Here is an 18662-nt window from a genome sequence, read left to right as displayed (position 1 = left end):
TTTCTCTCCCTAATATCTGTAGGAATCCCTCATCAAAACTAAACTATAAGGCATGGGGTATGGATGGATATGAACCTCGGCACTTGCACACATTTGTTCACCAGCTGTTTTATCTCCCACTCTCTCCCCCACTCCCTACTCCCTGACCACTCTTTCAGATCTTTCCTTTGTGTGTGTACTATCACAGTGAATTGGCTGAGTTGGAGACAGCTGCAAGTTGTTTAAAACACACAAACTCTCAATCTCATGTTAACCCAGAAGTGTGTGTGCGCCTCCCACTTTACCACTTGAGAGTCTGCAACCAAGTAGCTATTCTCTGTAATTGTTTCAATATTATACAGTTGATGTCAGAAGTTTACATACACATAAGCCAAATACATTTAAACTCAGTTTTTCACAATTCCTGACATTTAATCCTAGTAAAAATGCCCTGTCTTAGGTCATTTAAGATCACCACTTTATTTTAAGAATGTGAAATGTCAGAATAATAGTAGAGAGAATGATTTATTTCAGCTTTTATTTATTTCATCACATTCCCAGTGGGTCAGAAGTTTACATACACTCAATTAGTATTTGGTAGCATTGCCTTTAAATTGTTTCAATTTGGTCAAATGTTTCGGGTAGCCTTCCACAAGCTTTCCACAATAAGTCGGGTGAATTTTGCCCCATTCCTCCTGACAGAGCTGGTGTAACTAAGTCAGGTTTGTAGGCCTCCTTGCACGCACGCACTTTTTCAGTTCTACCCACAAATGTTCTATAGGATTGAGGTCGGGGCTTTGTGATGGCCACTCCAATACCTTGACTTTGTTGTCCTTAAGCCATTTTGCCACAACTTTGGAAGTATGCTTGGGGTCATTGTCCATTTGGAAGACCCATTTGTTTGACAAGCTTTAACTTCCTGACTGATGTCTTGAGATGTTGCTTCAATATATCCACATAATTTTCCATCCCCAGGATGTCATCTATTTTGTGAAGTGCACCAGTCCCTCCTGCAGCAAAACACACCCACAACATGATGCTGCCACCCACGTGCTTCACGGTTGGGATGGTGTTCTTTGGCTTGCAAGCCTCCGATACTCATTAACACACACACACAAGCAATTGGTACTTTGTAAAGAGACTGGATTGCTTGATAAAATTTCCCATCAGCCCCTATCTTTAACAAACTATAGGCTAAAAGATCCCTATTTACAAAATCAAACGCTTTCTGGAAATCAATGAAACATGCAAAAGTATGCTTCTCTTCATGTAATCTATTACTGATTATTGTACAGACCGAGAAGATATGATCTATACAGGCTCTGGATTTACGAAAACCATTTTGTTCTTCCACCAGAATGTTTTGGTCCTCCAAAAATGTAATTAGCCTATTGTTGAGGATGGATGAATATAATTTATAAACCATACTTAATAAACTTATGCCTCTATAGTTCAGTGGCACTCTCGGGTCATTTTTTGAAGATTTGGGAATGGGATTCACTATAGACTTCCAAGTGGATGGCAGTATACTGTACTCAAAACACATTTGTTTGCAGGTCAAGAAATGCCAAACCCCTAGGAGGCAGTGTGTTCAAAACTTTAGACATGCCGCAATAGAGATCCTATTAAATTACTAGAGGGGCTCATAAACCCTGAAAGCTACATAATGGGGATAAAATGGCAGCCATCTTGGTCAGGGAGAAATCCAAAAACAGTCTAATTGGAAGGAATGGTAGAGGCATAGGTGATGCATTTCCTGCTTTCACTTATGCGGGAAACTAAAAGCAAGGCATGTGATGTATCAGAAATTGTGTCATGGAATTATAGTCGACCTAAAATACAGTTTATATGTGTTTTATATAATTTCACTGTATAAATAGCCTCTAAAATATATGGAAACAGACCATCAATGTCTCAGATATTGTTTTCTTGGAAAGCTGTGAGTGCTATTATATGATACAATATTCAGTACTTGATGCATTAACAACTTGTCCTATCATCAACTGTTTTCAGCCAGTGTATGGTTGTGGATTGACTGCATTGTTTGAATGGAATGTTGGCATATTAGCAGTTCATTTGAAACATGAATTGAATCATTCCTCTAGAACTTGTCTGGCTAGCTAGCTAACACACATACAGTGCAGATACATTCTTCACATTTATTGTTTTACACAATATCTCAGCGCCAGCAAACCATGTTTGACCATCTACCTGACCAACATGGCTGACATTTGGAGAATCATAAAAAGGTTAAAACCATTCTAGTATTCTAATTCCTATTTCTATGCGTGCAGCCTATCTGTAACCATGGCTACTGGACATTCTAGAATCCTAATTCCTATTTCTATGCGTGCAGCCTATCTGTAACCATGACTACTGGACGTAGCTAGACAACTTTTCCGCAGTTTTATAGAGGGTTTGGATGAAGGCACCGCCAACCGAGGGTAGAGGACCTACAGGCGAAAATAAGTGCAGACGTCCTAAAATAAGAAAATCATGACCACAAAATCCCCGGGCACGAGCACTCAAAGGTGGGTATAGCGTGGACCGAGTGTCAACAAAGGCTGCTCAGACTACCATAGCTAGCTAACTTACTAGTACTGTAGTTAATTACAGTTGTCTTACGTAGCTAGCTAACGTTAGCTAGTTACAGAGAAACACCTTTGTTGACTTTTTTGTCAGTTTGCTTTCTAGCTAACTTACTTGTGGTGCATTATGCATATAACTAATGTCAAGCTAGCTAGATACTAGTTGTCTAGTTTGCTAGTTAGTTAGCTGGTTAGCAAGCTAAATGTCTTACATCTATGTCTTTCTAGATGCTTGGCTACCAACAATGCAAAACGAGTGCCACTGACACAGAAAAAGGCCACTGTACCCAGCCGTCCAGTACCAAGCAGGGTACCAACAAAGAGACTCACCTCTCTGCTACCAAGGTCTACTAGACATACTCAGAACCACATAGAGCAGTAAGTGGGTTGCTGACACAGGAGGTTGGTGGCACCTTATTTGGGGAGGACGGGCTCGAGGTAATGGCGGGAGCGGAATAGGTGGAATGGTATCAAATACACCAAACACATGGTTTCCATGTGTTTGATGCCATTCCATTTGCTCTGTTCCAGCCATTATGCGCCAACCTCCCCTCAGCAGCTTTCACTGTACACAGGTACTGGTAGTCTACACAAAGGCCAGGATAATACTTTTGGGTTGGGTGATGTAACAGTTTAGATAATCCTAATTTATGAACAGCAACATAATAATTATCAGTATTGTGACAAACTTGTTACAGTAGCTAGCAGCTTAAACTGGGCTGGGGTGAACAATTCACAAAATAAAAGTAATTCCATGACACAGGGAAGGGGAAAAATAACATTAATCCACACAAACTACTTCAAATGATTAACCAAAAATTATACAAATATTTATATTCCCACTCCCTCAGTCATTTGAAGACTCAAATACCTTGCTTAGGCTCTGAGGCCTGAGAGTGAGGGACTGCACTAGACTGTAGAGGTCGGCCGATTTAATTAGGGCCGATTTTAAGTTTTCATAACAATCGGACATCGGTATTTTTGGACACCGATTTGGCTGATTTATTATTTTTTATTTATTACTTTATTTAACTAGGCAAGTCAGTTAAGAACACATTCTTATTTTCAATGACGGCCTAGGATCTGTGGGTTAACTGCCTTGTTCAGGGGCAGAATGACAGATTTTTACCTTGTCAGCTCGGGGATTCAATCTTGCAACCTTACGGTTAACTAGTCCAACGCTCTAACCACCTGCCTTACATTGCACTCCACGAGGAGCCTGCCTGTTACGCGAATGCAGTTAGAAGCCAAGGTAAGTTGCTAGCTAGCATTAAACTTATCTTATAAAAAACAATCAATCATAATCACTAGTTAACTACACATGGTTGATGATATTACTAGTTTATCTAGCGTGTCCTGCGTTGCATACAATCAATGCGGCGCGCATTCGCGAAAAAGGACTGTCGTTGCTCCAACGTGTACCTAACCATAAACATCAATGCCTTTCTTAAAATCAATACACAAGAATATATTTTTAAACCTGCATATTTAGTTAATATTGCCTGTTAACATGAATTTCTTTTAACGAGGAAAATTGTGTCACTTCTCTTGCAACAGAGTCAGGGTATATGCAGCAGTTTGGGCCGCCTGGCTCGTTGCGAACTGTGTGAAGACTATTTCTTCCTAACAAAGAGAGCCAACTTCGCCAATCGGGCGATGAATCAACAAAAGGGCATTTGCGAAAAAAGCACAATCGTTGCACGACTGTACCTAACCATAAACATCAATGCCTTTCTTAAAATCAATACACAGAAGTATATATTTTTAAACCTGCATATTTAGCTAAAAGAAATCCAGGTTAGCAGGCAATATTAACCAGGTGAAATTGTGTCACTTCTCTTGCATCCATTGCGCGCAGAGTCAGGGTATATGCAACAGTTAGGGCCGCCTGGCTCGTTGCGAACTAATTTGCCAGATTTTTACGTAATTATGACATTGAAGGTTGTCCAATGTAACAGGAATATTTAGACTTATGGATGCCACCCATTAGATAAAATACGGAATGGTTCCGTATTTCACTGAAAGAATAAACGTTTTGTTTATTCGACCATATTAATGACCTAATGCTCGTATTTCTGTGTGTTATGTTATAATTAAGTCTATGATTTGATAGAGCAGTCTGACTGAGCAATGGTAGGCACCAGCAGGCTCGTAAGCATTCATTCAAACAGCACTTTCATGCGTTTTGCCAGCAGCTCTTTGCAATGCTTCAAGCATTGCGCTGTTTATGACTTCAAGCCTATCAACTCCCGAGATTAGGCTGGTGTAACCGATGTGAAATGGCTAGCTAGTTAGCGGGGTGCGCACTAATAGCGTTTCAAACGTCACCCGCTCTGAGACTTGGAGTAGTTGTTCCCCTTGCTCTGCATGGGTAGCGCTGCTTCGTGGGTGGCTGTTGTCGATGTGTTCCTGGTTCAAGCCCAGGTAGGAGCGAGGAGAGGGATGGAAGCTATACTGTTACACTGGCAATACTAAAGTGCCTCTAAGAACATCCAATAGTCAAAGGTATATGAAATACAAATCGTATAGAGAGAAATAGTCCTATAATTCCTATAATAACTACAACCTAAAACTTCTTACCTGGGAATATTGAAGACTCATGTTTAAAGGAACCACCAGCTTTCATATGTTCTCATGTTCTGAGCAAGGAACTTAAGCGTTAGCTTTGTTATATGGCAGATATTACACTTTTACTTTCTTCTCCAACACTTTGTTTTTGCATTATTTAAACCAAATTGAACATGTTTCATTATTTATTTGACGCTAAATTGATTTTATTGATGTATTATATTAAGTTAAGTGTTCATTCAGCATTGTTGTAATTGTCATTATTACAAATAAAAGAATTGGCCGATTTAATTGGTATCGGCTTTTTTGGTCCTCCAATAATCGGTATCGGCGTTGAAAAATCATATTCGGTCGACCTCTACTAGACTGTACTCCATGTCAAATCAAAGTTTATTTGTGACGTGCACCAAATACAACAGGTGTAGATCTACCTAACAGTAAAATGCTTACTTACAGGCCCTAACCAACAGTGCCATTTTTAAGTAAAAAATAGGTAATAGGTGAACAATAGATAAGTAAGGAAATAAAAAAACAACAGTAAAAAGACAGTGAATAATAACAGAAGCGAGGCTATAACAGTTGCGAGGCTGTATACAGTCACTGGTTAGTCGGGCTAATTGAGGTAGTATGTACAGTTGAAGTCGGAAGTTTACATACACTTTGGTTGGAGTCATTAAAACTCGTTTTTAAACCACTCCACAAATGTCTTGTTAACAAACTGTAGTTTTGGCAAGTCGGTTAGGACATGTACTTTATGCATGACACAAGTAATTTTTCCAACAATTGTTGACAGACAGATTATTTAAATTCACTGTATCACAATTCCAGTGGGTCAGAAGTTTACATACACTAAGTTGACTGTGCCTTTAAACAGCTTGGAAAATTCCAGAAAAGGATGTCATGGCTTTAGAAGCTTCTGATAGGCTAATTGACATCATTTGAGTCAATTGCAGGTGTAGCTGTGGATTTATTTCAAGGCCTACCTTCAGACTCAGTGCCTCTTTGCTTGACATTAAGGGAAAATCAAAAGAACTCAGCCAAGAAGAAGTCTGGTTCATCCTTGGGAGCAATTTCCAAACGCCTGAAGGTACCACGTTCATCTGTACAAAAAATAGTATGCAAGTATAAACACCATGGGACCAAGCAGCCATCATACTGCTCAGGAAGGAGACGCGTTCTGTGTCCTAGAGATGAACGTACTTTGGTGCGAAGTGCAAATCAATCACAGAACAACAGCAAAGGACCTTGTGAAGATGCAGAAACAGGTACAAAAGTATCTATATCCACAGTAAAATGAGTCCTATATCGACATAACCTGACAGGCTGCTCAGCAAGGAAGAAGCCACTGCTCCAAAACCGCCATATAAAAGCCAGACTACGGTTTTCAACTGCATATGGGGACAAAGATTGTACTTTTTGGAGAAATGTCCTCTGCACTGATGAAACAAAAATATAACTTTTTGGCCATAATGACCATCGTTATGTTTGGAGTAAAAAGGGGGAGGCTTGCAAGCCGAAGAACACAATCCCAACCGTGAAGCACGGGGGTGGCAGCATCATGTTGTGGGGGTGCTTTGTTGCAGGAGGGACTGGTGCACTTCCCAAAATAGATGGCGCATCATGAGGAAGGAAAATTATGTGGATATATTGAAGCAACATCATAAGACATCAGTCAGGAAATTAAAGCTTGGTAACAAATGGGTCTTCCAAATGGACAATGACCCCAAGCATACTTCCAAATTTGTGGCAAAATGGCTTACGGACAACGAAGTCAAGGTTTGGAGTGGCCATCACAAAGCCCCGACCTCAATCCTATAGAACATTTGTGGGTAGAACTGAAAAAGTGTGTGCGTGCAAGGAGGCCTACAAACCTGACTCAGTTACACCAGCTCTGTCAAGAGGAATGGGCCAAAATTCACCCAACTTATTTTGGGAAGCTTGTGGAAGGCTACCCGAAACGTTTGACCAAATTTAAACAATTTAAAGGCAATGCTACCAAATACTAATTGAGTATATGTAAACTTCTGACCCACTGGGAATGTGATGAAATAAATAAAAGCTGAAATAAATAATTCTCTCTACCTTTATTCTGACATTTCAGATTCTTAAAATAAAGTGGTGATCATAACTGACCTAAGACAGGGCATTTTTACTAGGATTAAATGTCAGGAATTGTGAAAAACTGAGTTTATATGTATTTGGCTAAGGTGTATTTAAACTTCCAACTTCAACGGTAGGTATGGTTAAAGGGACTATGCATTTATGATAAACAGAGAGTAGCAGTAGCATAAAAGAGGGGTTGGTGGGTAGCGGGACACAATGCAGATAGTTCGGGTAGCCAATGTGTGGGGGCACCGTTTCATTGGGCTAATTGAGGTAGTATGTACATTCATGTATAATTAAAGTGACTGTGTGTATATGGTAAACAGAGAGTAGCAGCAGTGTAAAGAGGGGTTTGGGGGGGCTTGGGGGTAAAACCTGTTGAGAAGCCTTTTGGTCCTAGACTTGGTACCGATTGTCATGCGGTAATAGAGAGAACAGTCTATGACTGGGGTGAGTGGGGGTCTTAGACAATTTTTAGGTCCTTCCTCTGACACTGCCTGGTATAGAGGTCCTGGATGGCAGGCAGCTTAGCCCTGGTGATGTACTGGGCCGTACGCACTTCCTTCTGTAGTGCCTTGCGGTCGGAGGCAGAGTAGTTGCTGTACCAGGCAGTGATGCAACCAGTCAGGATGCTCTCGATGTTGCAGCTGTAGAACCTTTTGAGGATCTTTATTTTTTTATTTGACCTTTATTTAAATAGGCAGGTCAGTTAAGAACAAATTCTTATTTTCAATGACGGCCTAGGAACAGGGGGTTAACTGCCTTGTTCAGGGGTAGAACGACAGATTTGTACTTTGTCAGCTCGGGGATTCGAACTTGCAACTTTACGAATTACTAGTCTAACACTCTAACCACGAATAGGCTTTGTCGTGCCATCTTTACGATTGTCTTGGTGTGTTTGGACCACTCTAGTTTGTTGGTGATGTGGACACCAAGGAACTTGAAGCTCTCAACCTGCTCCACTACAGCCCCGTCGATGAGAAGGGGGCGTGCTCAGTCCTCCTTTTCCTGTAGTCCACAATCATCTCCTTAGTCCTGGTTACGTTGAGGGATAGGTTGTTTTTCTGGCACCACTCGGCCAGGTCTCTGACCTCTTTATAGGCTGTCTCGTTGTTGTCGGTGTTCAGGCCTACCACTGTTGTGTCGTCTGCAAACTTAATGATGGTGTTGGAGTCGTACCTGGCCACGCAGTCGTGGGTGAACAGGGAGTACAGGAGGGGATTGAACACGCACCCCTGAGGGGCTCTAGTGTTGAGGATCGGCGTGGCAGATTTGTTGCTATCTACCCTCACCACCTGGGGGCGCCCCGTCAGGAAGTCCAGGATCCAGTTGCAGAGGAATGTGTTTAGTCCCAGGATCCTTAGCTTAGTGATGAGCTTTGAGGGTACTATGGTGTTGAATGCTGAGCTGTAGTCAATGAATAGCATTGTCACGTAGGTGATCCTTTTGTCCAGTTGGGAAAGGGCAGTGTGGAGTGCAATAGAGATTGCATCATCTGTGGATCTGTTTGGACGGTATGCAAATTGGAGTGGGTCTAGGGTTTCTGGGATAATGGTGTTGATGTGAACCATGACCATCCTTTCCTCAGATGTGAAATCTTTTAATCCAGAAATATTTCACCTGCAATTGATTCATCACTATAAAAGAGACACAGTCCACTTTCTTCACATGAAGAATTTTTGGGTCTTGCTCGTTATTCACTACCACCAGACCTTCAGAGATACTCATTCTTTCTACCCTTTTGACCGCCTCTGCATAGGAGACTCAACTGCCCTGAGTTTAGCAACCTCAGTCTCTTTCACCCTATTCAGGTATTCCAAGAATGTCACCTCATGTTCTCCACTACAGCTACAACACCTTGCTCCTTGACCATTCTCTTCTGCTACACATTCGGAAACCCCTTCAAAGTGATATTTCTCACATCTCGGGCTTCTTCTTTCTGGAGACACTTTCTACATGTCCAAACATTTTAAAACGATGACATTGCAAAAACCTGTATATAAAAGCTCTGACAGGATAGGACATAGTTCACTGGGGTCAGGTGGGACTCCACATCAAAAACACAAGAACAGATGAACTCTTCTCTTTCCTGCCATTAACCAAACAATTCATCCTACGTTCATTGACCACCCCAGGAATATTCTTCAGTACATCAATGTCAATTTTCTTTCGAGACTCCAGAAATTACTCCCTTGACAGGTGCCCTTTTCTGTAGCTCAAAACATGACACCGCATAATCATAAACTTGCCTGAGACCCCCCCCCCCAAAAAATACATATATATATTTGTGATCTTCACCGACTTTACCCAAAGCTTTCATATTTTCAACGGATTCACCAAGTTTGGCACCAATTCTCCCAGAATACTACCATTCTTTCGTATAAAAGTCCTTTCATCCTCACTTCCACCGTTATCCAATTCAAGTTCCACATCCTCTTCCCGCCACCTTCTCCGTCATTTGTTACAGTAGCTAGCTAACTACTTCGACACTTAATTAATGTGTAACAGAGTGTAGGTGCCTTGTGCATTACGGTAATCATCATGTGATTTGGAAGTGTGAGCTTTGGTCCGTTTGAATTAATTGTTTGCGTGCTCTGATTGGTTGCAGGTATGACAAGAATGCACCTCCACCTGTTTCCTATGGTCCATGTCCTGTTCTGTAATCTGCAGAGAGAAAGGACAGAGTTGCTACTGTCTCCAAGTCCCATGGGTAGAATTGAAATTAGAATAACTTTATTTTATACAGTATTTAATTCTTCAAAATTATGTTCATAAATAGTTGACAAATCTATCCAGTCTGTGTGTTTGTATTAATGTGTTAGCTGTAAGTATCCTGAGTACAACGTGTTTGGCTTTGTGGACTTGGAGACAGCTAGGTACGAAACGTGGTGATGCATTCAAATTATGTTTGACTCACATTTTGTAAAAAAATTCCAAACAGTCCCTTTACAAGTCAAAATGTTGAATAAACTTCATTTGAACCTACTCTGCCGATTGTCTGTGGATTTGGTCAAAATTTTTGACAAAATATCCACAGGAAAGTGTTATTAACCTGACATGAAAACGCGTCTCTCTGTGTGTGATAATCAAGATTTGTTTGCTCGTGACCAAAGGCGCATGCACAAGACGGAAGTACAGGCGACGCATGCATGTAACCAAAGTCTGCATGTGTTTACAAGTTTTGAGCATGTGCCAGGTGATATACACTGCTCAAAAAAATAAAGGGAACACTTAAACAACACAATGTAACTCCAAGTCAATCACACTTCTGTGAAATCAAACTGTCCACTTAGGAAGCAACACTGATTGACAATCAATTTAACATTCTGTTGTCCAAATGGAATAGACAACAGGTGGAAATTATAGGCAATTAGCAAGACACCCCCAATAAAGGAGTGGTTCTGCAGGTGGGGACCACAGACCACTTCTCAGTTCCTATGCTTCCTGACTGATGTTTTGGTCACTTTTGAATGCTGGCGGTGCTTTCACTCTAGTGGTAGCATGAGACGGAGTCTACAACCCACACAAGTGGCTCAGGTAGTGCAGCTCATCCAGGATGGCACATCAATGCGAGCTGTGGCAAGAAGGTTTGCTGTGTCTGTCAGCGTAGTGTCCAGAGCATGGAGGCGCTACCAGGAGACAGGCCAGTACATCAGGAGACGTGGAGGAGGTCGTAGGAAGGCAGCAACCCAGCAGCAGGACCGCTACCTCCGCCTTTGTGCAAGGAGGAGCAGGAGAAGCACTGCCAGAGCCCTGCAAAATGACCTCCAGCAGGCCACAAATGTGCATGTGTCTGCTCAAACGGTCAGAAACAGACTCCATGAGGGTGGTATGAGGGCCCGACGTCCACAGGTGGGGGTTGTGCTTACAGCCCAACACCGTGCAGGACGTTTGGCATTTGCCAGAGAACACCAAGATTGGCAAATTCGCCACTGGCGCCCTGTACTCTTCACAGATGAAAGCAGGTTCACACTGAGCACGTGACAGACGTGACAGAGTCTTGAGACGCCGTGGAGAACGTTCTGCTGCCTGCAACATCCTCCAGCATGACCGGTTTGGCGGTGGGTCAGTCATGGTGTGGGGTGGCATTTCTTTGGGTGGCCGCACAGCCCTCCATGTGCTCGCCAGAGGTAGCCTGACTGCCATTAGGTACCGAGATGAGATCCTCAGACCCCTTGTGAGACCATATGCTGGTGCGGTTGGCCCTGGGTTCCTCCTAATGCAAGACAATGCTAGACCTCATGTGGCTGGAGTGTGTCAGCAGTTCCTGCAAGAGGAAGGCATTGATGCTATGGACTGGCCCGCCCGTTCCCTAAGACCCGAATCCAATTGAGCATATCTGGGACATCATGTCTCGCTCCATCCACCAACGCCACGTTGCACCACAGACTGTCCAGGAGTTGGCGGATGCTTTAGTCCAGGTCTGGGAGGAGATCCCTCAGGAGACCATCCGCCACCTCATCAGGAGCATGCCCAGGCGTTGTAGGGAGGTCATACAGGCACGTGGAGGCCACACACACTACTGAGCCTCATTTTGACTTGTTTTAAGGACATTACATTAAAGTTGGATCAGCCTGTAGTGTGGTTTTCCACTTTAATTTTGAGTGTGACTCCAAATCCAGACCTCCATGGGTTGATAAATTGGATTTCCTTTGATTATTTTTGTGTGATTTTCAGCACATTCAACTATGTGAAGAAAAAAGTATTTAATAACATTATTTCTTTCATTCAGATCTAGGTTGTGTTGTTTAAATGTTCCCTTTATTTTTTTGAGCAGTATACATTTAAACGGCAGTACCGGCACCCTAAATGTTGGGTGAACAATACTTTCCTGTGGATACTTTGTCTCAAGTTTCAAGTGGCTGAAGGATAAACCGGTAGAGTAAGTTCAAATGTAATGTTATTAAGTATTCCGGGTTGTATGGAAAACTTTGACAATTTTGCATTGCTGTTTTAGACTATATCAAGTATTGGTATAAAAGTATATTTATTAGGCAAGGGGACAGCTAGCAAGTGCCCAGTTCATGCCTTTTTTTAACCCAGCCTTATTGTAATTTGTGTTTTATTAGACTGCCACCTGAGATCCTAATGAAGATCCTGTGGAACCTGGATGCCTCTTCTCTCTACTGCATCGGCTACGTCAACAAGCTATTCTATAAGCTGGCCAAAAACAAGTAAGGATACTTTATATCCGGAGGCAGTAGGACTCTTCTCCACTATCTAGCGACCCTATTCAAATACATAATAGCTGAATCTGTTGTCTAATTTTCTTGCAGTGCAATGTGGCGTAAAAAGTATTCTGCAAAATATGGGGAGAGTAAGAACTTGAAGGCCAAGCACATGGACGAGGTTCAGTATAATTTCAATTGAATAACACTTTTAATTATCCCACTAGGGACAAAGTAGAGGGCAAGCTTGCAAAGCAGTGTGAATTCAAATACAAGAAGCAGATACAAACATGCACAGCATACATATTACAAACTACTTATTTACTTTACAACATTAAATATTTACATACCCAATCTACACAGAGTACAAAACATTAGGAACACCTTCCTAACATTGAGTTGCACTCCCTTTTGCCCTCAGAACAGCCCAATTCGTTGGGGCATGGACTCTATAAGGTGTTGAAAGCGTTCTACAGGGGTGCTGGCCCATGTTGACTCCAATGCTTCCCACAGTAGTGTCAAGTAGAGGTCAACCGATTAATCGGAATGGCCGATTTAATTAGGGCCGATTTCAAGTTTTCATAACAATCGGTATTTTTGGCCACCGATTTGTCGTTTAAAAAAAAAAAATATATATATATATATTTTTTTTACACTTTTATTTAACTAGGCAAGTCAGATTAAGAACACATTCTTATTTTCAATGGCGGCCTAGGAACGGGGGTTAACTTCCTTGTTCAGGGGCAGAACAACAGATTTTTACCCTGTCACCTCGGGGATTAGTTTTTGCAACCTTCCGGTTACTAGTCCAACGCTCTAACCACCTGCCTTACATTGCACTCCACGAGGAGCCTGCGTGGCAGGCTGACTACCTGTTACTCGAGGGCAGCAAGAAGCCAAGGTAAGTTGCTAGCTAGCATTAAACTTATCTTATAAAAAACGATCAATCTTAACATAATCACTAGTTAACTACACATGGTTGACGAAATTACTAGTTTATCTAACGTGTCCTGCGTTGCATATAATCGATGCGGTGCCTGTTAATTTCTCATCGAATCACAGCCTACTTCGATACGCAAGTATATATTTTTAAACCTTCATATTTAGTTAATATTGCCTGCTAATATGAATTTCTTATAACTAGGGGAGTTGTGTCACTTCTCTTGCGTTCCGTACAAGCAGTCAGGGTATAAACAGCAGTTGGGGCCGCCTGGCTCATTGGGAACTGTGAAGTCCATTTATTCCTAACAAAGGCCGTAATTCATTTGCCAGAATTGTACATAATTATGACATAACATTGAAGGTTGTGCAATGTAACAGGAATATTTAGACTTAGGGATGCCACCCGTTAGATAAAATACGGAACGGTTCCGTATTTCGATGAAATAATAAACGTTTTGTTTTCGAAATGATAGTTTCCGGATTCGACCCTATTAATGACCAAAGGCTCGTATTTCTGTGTGTTATTATATTATAATTAAGTCTATGATTTGATAGAGCAGTCTGACTGAGCGACGGTAGGCAGCAGCAGGCTCGTACAGTGGGGCAAAAAAGTATTTAGTCAGCCACCAATTGTGCAAGTTCTCCCACTTAAAAAGATGAGAGAGGCCTGTAGTTTTCATCATAGGTACACGTCAACTATGACAGACAAAATGAGAGAAAAAATCCAGAAAATCACATTGTAGGATTTTTTATGAATTTATTTGCAAATTATGGTGGAAAATAAGTATTTGGTCACCTACAAACAAGCAAGATTTCTGGCTCTCACAGACCTGTAACTTCTTCTTTAAGAGGCTCCTCTGTCCTCCACTCGTTACCTGTATTAATGGCACCTGTTTGAACTTGTTGTCAGTATAAAAGACAGCTGTCCACAACCTCAAACAGTCACACTCCAAACTCCACTATGGCCAAGACCAAAGAGCTGTCAAAGGACACCAGAAACAAAATTGTAGACCTGCACCAGGCTGGGAAGACTGAATCTGCAATAGGTAAGCAGCTGGTTTGAAGAAATCAACTGTGGGAGCAATTATTAGGAAATGGAAGACATACAAGACCACTGATAATCTCCCTCGATCTGGGGCTCCACGCAAGATCTCACCCCGTGGGGTCAAAATGATCACAAGAACGGTGAGCAAAAATCCCAGAACCACACGGGGGGACCTAGTGAATGACCTGCAGAGAGCTGGGACCAAAGTAACAAAGCCTACCATCAGTAACACACTACGCCGCCAGGGACTCAAATCCTGCAGTGCCAGACGTGTCCCCCTGCTTAAGCCAGTACATGTCCAGGCCATCTGAAGTTTGCTAGAGAGCATTTTGATGATCCAGACGAGGATTGGGAGAATGTCATATGGTCAGATGAAACCAAAATATAACTTTTTGGTAAAAATTCAACTCGTCGTGTTTGGAGGACAAAGAATGCTGAGTTGCATCCAAAGAACACCATACCTACTGTGAAGCATGGGGGTGGAAACATCATGCTTTGGGGCTGTTTTTCTGCAAAGGGACCAGGACGACTGATCTGTGTAAAGGAAAGAATGAATGGGGCCATGTATCGTGAGATTTTGAGTGAAAACCTCCTTCCATCTGCAAGGGCATTGAAGATGAAACGTGGCTGGGTCTTTCAGCATGACAATGGTCCCAAACACACCGCCCGGGCAACGAAGGAGTGGCTTCGTAAGAAGCATTTCAAGGTCCTGGAGTGGCCTAGCCAGTCTCCAGATCTCAACCCCATAGAAAATCTTTGGAGGGAGTTGAAAGTCCGTGTTGCCCAGCGACAGCCCCAAAACATCACAGCTCTAGAGGAGATCTGCATGGAGGAATGGGCCAAAATACCAGCAACAGTGTGTGAACCTTGTGACGACTTACAGAAAACGTTTGACCTGTGTCATTGCCAACAAAGGGTATATAACAAAGTATTGAGAAACTTTTGTTATTGACCAAATACTTATTTTCCACCATAATTTGCAAATAAATTCATAAAAAATCCTACAATGTGATTTTCTGGATTTTTTTTTACAGGCCTCTCGTCTTTTTAAGTGGGAGAACTTGCACAATTGGTGGCTGACTAAATACTTTTTTGCCCCACTGTAACAGTGAACCTTTTTTGTGGAATACACAAGGCAATTCTAGGTCTTGTGACATATTTTGATTAAACTGTCCCCAATTCAATGGAATTGCAACCCTCTGCATGCACATTGCACTCTTCCATCACATGTACAGATGATTCTCAAGATCTTGCACACTAATGAGATGCTATTGAGTCCACATTACTACACTGTCTGAGCCATTGGAGTACATGCTTTCTGCTAAGTTTTGATTACAATACTGGGTGGGGTGAATATATTTTATATGACATACATGATTTTTTTGTTAACTAGTAAATAGTAGCCGACAGCAAAGTGTGTTTTAAATCATTTATAACTTGTTAACAATTTCTGCTAGTTCGTTTTTGCTACCATGTGGGTTTTGGCTTGCTTCAGCATGCGAATTGAGGAGTGTTAATTCACCTGTTTTCATACATGTTTCAATTTAAAACATGTATCTTACAAAGGAGTTGTTTAATCTAACTGCTTAACTATTTATCTGTACATGGAATTGTATTTGGGGTTTTCTTCTCATTTTTGTCCTAATCTTTACAGGAAAAGGCTACGGGCCCTATTCACTGCAGCTAATGTAGAAGGAAAAGCTGTGTACATTTGCAAATACTGTGCCAAATCATATGGGAAGAATGCAACAAAGTTTGCAGAATCATCTGGCCAAGTGCATAAAGTTTGCCCTGCGCTCACAACAATCAACCTTTGACAAAAGTCCCTCTACTTCTATTCGAGGGGAAAATGATGACTCAGACACCTTATTGATAGCAACAGCTCATGGTCCTCCTGGAATCAGACATTTTTTTCACTCAATGGAGGAACATAGAGAAATGCTGATGAATGTCTTGCTCGAGCTGTGTATGCAACTGGTTCACCTCTGCTCACAGGCAATGTGTATTGGAAGAGATTTCTGAATTTTCTTCGCCCAGCATATACCCCTCCAACCAGTCATGCTTTATCTACTCATTTGCTGGATGCAGAGTTAAAGTGAAGGTCAAGCAAATCATAGAGAAAGCAGACTGTGTTGCAATCATCTCTGATGGGTGGTTGAATGTTCGTGGGCAAGGAATAATTATCTACATCATCTCCACCCCACAACCAGTATTCTACAAGAGCAGATTCAAGGGACAACAGACACACCGGTCTCTACATTGCAGATGAGCTGAAGGCAGTTATCAATGACCTTGGACCACAGAAGGTATTTGCATTGGTGACAGACAATGCTACGAACATGAAAGCTGCTTGGTCTAAAGTGGAGGAGTCCTACCCTCACATCACACCCATTGGCTGTGCTACTCATGCATTGAGTCTGCTCCTCAAGGACATCATGGCACTGAAAACAATGGATACACTCTACAAAAGAGCCAAGGAAATGCTTAGGTATGTGAAGGGTCATCAAGTTATAGCAGCAATCTATCTCACCAAGCAAAGTGAGAAGAGTAAGAGCACCACATTGAAGCTGCCCAGCAACACCTGTTGGGGTGGTGTTGTCATCATGTTTGACAGTCTCCTGAAGGAGAAGGAGTCTCTCAAAGAAATGGCCATATCAGTCTGCCGATATGGACAGCCCCATCAAGAGGATCCTCCTGGATGATGTATTTTGGGAGAGAGTGGTAAGCCGCCTGAAACTCTTGAAACCTATAGCAGTAGACATTGCACGGATTAAGGGAGACAATGCCATCCTGTCGATGTTCACTCTGCTTGCAAATGTAAGAGGAGAAAGCCATCCTGCCCTGACCACTTCACTGTTGCTCCAAGTAGAGGAAACTGCAGTTCTGAAATGGATCAAAAAGTGTCAAGACTTCTGCCTGAAGCCCATACACGCCGCAGCGTACATGTTGGACCCCAGTATCCTGTCAGATGCAGAGATCAACAAGGCCTATGGTGTCATCACTACCGTGTCTCGCCACCTTGGCCTGGATGAGGGCAAGGTTCTTGGCAGTCTGGCGAAGTACACTTCCAAGCAAGGGCTTTGGGATGGAGATGCAATATGGCAGTCGTGCCAACATATCTCATCAGCCACCTGGTGGAAGGGACTTAGTGGATCTGAGACTTATTCCCCTGTTGCCTCCATCATCATCCTCCTCCAAATCCCACCAACATCAGCTGCCTCAGAGTGCAACTGGTTCTTGTTTGGGAACACACACCAAAGCATGCAACAAGCTGACCGATACAAGGGTTGAAAAATTGGTGGCCGTCCAGGCAAATTAGAGTTTTTTTTTTAGCCTGAAAACGAGCCATCCTCAACAAGATTGGAAAGTGACAGTGAAGACGAGGCCTCAGAGTCTGATGTTTAAGAGGTGGACATTGAGGAAGTTCAGGGAGAAGACATGGAAGCCTGAGAGGAAGACAACCAAAGCTTAGTTTCTAGATGATCATTTTACAGATGTATGTTGAAAATGTTTTTGGCAGATGAATTGGAACATTGGGGATCATTCAATATTCCCTTTATTTTGTTGTTCAGTGAAATCCTCCCATGTGAAGAGTCAACTCATTTAATTAAAGTTAAATTCGTAACTACATTATTTCCCCCCCCCCCCCCCCATTTGGAAGGATTTAATCATTTGCTATGACGTCTACTTATGATAAGGTAAAAGGTTTCAGTCTCCATATGATATGGTAAATATATCCAATGCAAAAACATCTACATTGAAATGGTATTAATATTAATTTGCGTAAATTCTCATATATTCCTGTTAATTCCCACGGAAAGTTTCCACTTCATAATATTCCCCAAAATGTGCAACCCTAGTAGTGACCAAAAAAATGTGATTTGATTCACCTGACCAGTCTATGTCATGGAAAGAGCAGGTGTTCCTAATGTTTTGTACACACAGTGTATATACATAATACAGCAGTTTTTTTTTTCTTCAATGTATTGAGTATGTGAATGGTTCATGATTTAGTATGTAAGTGAATACTGTATGCTTGTATGTACTAATATAGCATTATGAACCAAATGTATTATCATTTGTCTGCTCCTTTATTCAGGTTGTGGAGAAGCTGAGTGTGATGAAAGTTCAGGAGAGACCAGAGGGCTACTGGAGAAGGCTGTACTTTAGGACCATAGCTGGCTACAACCACACCAAGTGGTTGAAGGAGCTGAGAACCATCAATCCCTTCACTGGCCTTCCCAGCCACACAGAGAGAGTCCTCAGGTT

The 18662-nt window shown here is 42.0% G+C and overlaps 1 protein-coding gene across 5 annotated transcripts in view; it reads left to right on the top strand.

The window, feature by feature from the left end:
* Positions 1-2201: 2201 nt before the first annotated feature.
* Positions 2202-18662, top strand: part of fbxo15 (F-box protein 15) — a 50625-nt gene continuing 34164 nt past the window's right edge. For 4 of the 5 annotated variants that reach the window (XM_029697584.1, XM_029697576.1, XM_029697592.1 and 1 more), the window contains exons 1-5: positions 2202-2510; positions 2796-2945; positions 12308-12412; positions 12515-12587; positions 18493-18659. In XM_029697584.1, the coding sequence (XP_029553444.1) occupies positions 2476-2510; positions 2796-2945; positions 12308-12412; positions 12515-12587; positions 18493-18659 (530 nt within the window). In that variant the 5' untranslated portion in view covers positions 2202-2475. The remainder of the gene's footprint in view (positions 2511-2795; positions 2946-12307; positions 12413-12514; positions 12588-18492; positions 18660-18662) is intronic. The other variant, XM_029697601.1, reaches the window with a different exon arrangement.

The sequence above is a fragment of the Salmo trutta genome, chromosome 2 (assembly GCF_901001165.1).
Source record: "Salmo trutta chromosome 2, fSalTru1.1, whole genome shotgun sequence".
NCBI classification, from domain to species: Eukaryota; Metazoa; Chordata; class Actinopteri; order Salmoniformes; family Salmonidae; genus Salmo; species Salmo trutta.
Note: the sequence above shows the minus strand (reverse complement) of the source record. Positions and strands in the feature narration are given on the sequence as shown.